This window comes from Mya arenaria, chromosome 13, assembly GCF_026914265.1.
Source record: "Mya arenaria isolate MELC-2E11 chromosome 13, ASM2691426v1".
Taxonomy (NCBI): domain Eukaryota; kingdom Metazoa; phylum Mollusca; class Bivalvia; order Myida; family Myidae; genus Mya; species Mya arenaria.
This window is the reverse complement of record NC_069134.1, coordinates 63,169,276-63,172,411: the sequence shown is the minus strand read 5'-3', so window position 1 is coordinate 63,172,411 and position 3,136 is coordinate 63,169,276. Positions and strand designations below refer to the sequence as shown.

The following is a 3,136-nucleotide window of genomic DNA, read 5'->3' as shown; positions in this document are numbered from 1 at the left end:
TCAAGCCTCGGTTGAACAATTTGGCCCTTTTACTTCCTTTCCTTCTAGGTCCACGACGTGCGATATGGTCGTTTCTCCTGTTGGGGTTGTCTTAACAGGCCCCATCTTTGAGCCCATGGATGAACCAGGCCCAATTCTGGTAGTCCATCCCCCAAAAACTGACCTGCCTTGTCCACCACGGAATAATGCCTTCACTTCATCTCGGAAACGGGACCCACTCAAAAAGTATAAGACAAAATTCAACGTATTGTTTAGATACATGAAGCAATTCACGACGGCCCACCACAATCTCATTACAGCTAGGTCCTCATACGTTTCAATGTTTTTGATCCAGAAACGTTGTCCAAGTAAGTAAATCGATATTGGGGTCGCGCAAACGAAGAACACGGCGTTTAACGTTAATAACATTGCCGTTAACTGCGACGTTTTGTCATCCGCCTTTCTCTTGCTAGTTAAATTAGATGGCGCAATCTGAACTCGCGTTTTATACTTGCTTATCATAACTCGAATTATAATAGACACGTTGCCAATAAGGAGAATTGTAAACGGAACCAGACAAAAGACGGATAAATCTATCCAAGGCCAGGTTAAACCAAGAAAGTCGTAATAATCGTCAAATATTGAATCACACAGAAACACATATGTTCTGTTGTTATATACAATCGTGTATTTCCCCATACCATAAAACCAATGAGCGTTGAGCGCCATTAAGCAAACAACTATTATGCTAACGAACAGCAGCGCTGTTTTCTGGGTACATCCTTGCTTGACGCGATGTGGCAACCAGACACCTATAAACCTCTCACAGGTGACGGCGACCAATAACCAAGACGAGCATTGAGTGCTAAAGTAAACGAGAAAAATGTTTATCTTGCAACCAGCAATGCTCAACTCCCTTACATCTATGTCGAATTTGTAAATGATCCACTGACGCAACAGCCCAGAATACAACACCAGCAGGTCCGACACGGCTAGGGCTACAAGATATGTGGCCGTGGACGAGTAGCGACTTCGTTTCCGGCTTAGGACGAGTATTACCAGAAGGTTGCCCAAGGTCCCAAACGTCAACAATATCGGAGGAATGGTCTTCCAAATGTTGACCGTATGACGATATTCTGGTATGTCATCCATGTGTAAAGTTTATCCAATAAGGTTGTTCCTGCAAAATACAACGTTTCATAGTCAGGGCAGTGTTTAAAATTCAATTAATATTTTCTTCTTATTTTCAATTAAACATATGCTTTAGGAAACATTCACTGCAGGTACCATCATTTCCAAAAGTATGCCCATGACATAAACCAATTTATTAACTTTTAATACACATCATTTGACGAATAACTGGATCATTCTTGGCGGGCGGGCAGCGAAACAATACTCCTAACGTTAGTGTGGGAGGGCGTCGTATACTTAATTGCGCGAGATTGGCGTCATACAGATCCCCCCAGTAAACCCAGAGTGAATTATTGCCCTTCAATTGTCAAAATATGAACAATTTTAAATCAATCTTACTCATTAATCAAGCAACTTTTAGCTGATTGTCATCGACTTTGGTTATATTGTTTACATAATGCCTCGGACAAGATCGAAAACCAACAATCTCACTTTTGTCACTACGGAGTTGCAGTCCTTAATGATCAAAATTGGAGCGAAGGATTTGGGCCAAACTCTTACTTTAGCATGTCATTGTTTAGCCCATTATCATAAACTATTATTAAAAAAGATAAAGCTGTTATATCTTCTGAAAACTTCACAACTGGACATATCGTTTTGAGCAGCCATTGTGAATTTACAGCAATCTGATTGTAAAAAAAGAACATAACTGGTTAGAATTGCTCTCTCAATATAGTAATGTGTGTCTTTCGACTACAAAACATTGTGTATAGGAATATATCTCGGATAAATCTCAGCGTTTTAGTCCTTGAAATTACAAAATATTTTCTAATTAAACTCTGTTGCTTGCAAAGCCTATCATTTTCTTTTCAATTTAGTGTAGATGCTAATGTACGTTTCTAGAACATTGACTCTTAACTTGAGTACCAGTTGGTGTTTTTTTTCAAGGATAGTTTTACAGAACTGCACATACTAAACGGTTGTTCAAATGGTAATTGATGTTTTCTCAAAACAAATCCTACAATTATCGATAGAAAAATGAATTCATAAAAAGACGTCATTTATAACAGTTCTGTTTGACGCATTATAATTTACTCTTAAAATGCTTTCTTCCTAATGATTTTTGATCATTATCAAATGATCGTAATTATTGTTTTTCGAGGTTAATCATGTTATTATGAGATATTAATGACGTAATTCTGCACCTTTTTCGTACTTTTTAAACATTTCTAAGGACACGCGAAACGGCCTAATCAGGGGAATAACTAGGCATATCCCAGTAAATTAATTGTTGTTACCTCCATAATAACAAATACTTCAATCTCATGACCAGAAAAAAACCCAAGGCAATGCATATTGTAAATATAACGCAAATACGTTCAGGCTTTTTTATAATTTGATGCTTGTGTAAATCGTCATATTTAAACCACAGTTTGTGTGGAAAATCCTCGTATAAGGTAACTTAATGCTGAAAAAATTGAGTATCATAAAAATAAAGAAATTACTCAAAGCATTTTTTCAAACATTTTTACCAAACATCTTTGGCAGTTTAATTTATAAAAGAATATGATTCTAACATGAAAAGATGTTCAATGAGTTCAAAAATAACTAAGTAACTACTTAATATATTAGAGAAACTCTGATCAGAAGATTATACAAGTATCTCATCGATGTACGCTTTTCATAGACTGTTTTGTGGTTTAAGGGGGGGGGAGTTATATCCTAAGTTATGGTTAAACATTTAGAAAAAGCACTGAGTAATTCCGGATGCACATATCCGTCTAAAATAAACATTTAGTACCGCCCTGCTAAGGTTAGTAAACACAGATTATTAAGGGTATGTCTGGAGATTTATTTTAAGATTTAAAAACTTTTTTTTTACATGTATTGGGTATCAAAAGCGTTTAAAAATGTGTGAATAATTGTACAACCGGCGATTTGTTACATAAACAGAAGTCACAAGCAAAGCTTCAAAAGTATCATTTTACAATAAAATACTTGAACTATTTTGAGTATATAACTCAGT

At 36.2% G+C, this 3,136-nt stretch overlaps 1 protein-coding gene across 1 annotated transcript; it reads right to left on the bottom strand.

Moving 5' to 3' along the window:
* On the bottom strand, positions 1-1,131 carry LOC128215457 (probable G-protein coupled receptor 139). Its single transcript, XM_052922140.1, has one exon. It carries the CDS (start codon positions 1,129-1,131, stop codon positions 1-3), a length of 1,131 nt encoding a protein of 376 aa, XP_052778100.1.
* Between the last annotated feature and the right edge of the window lie 2,005 nt (positions 1,132-3,136).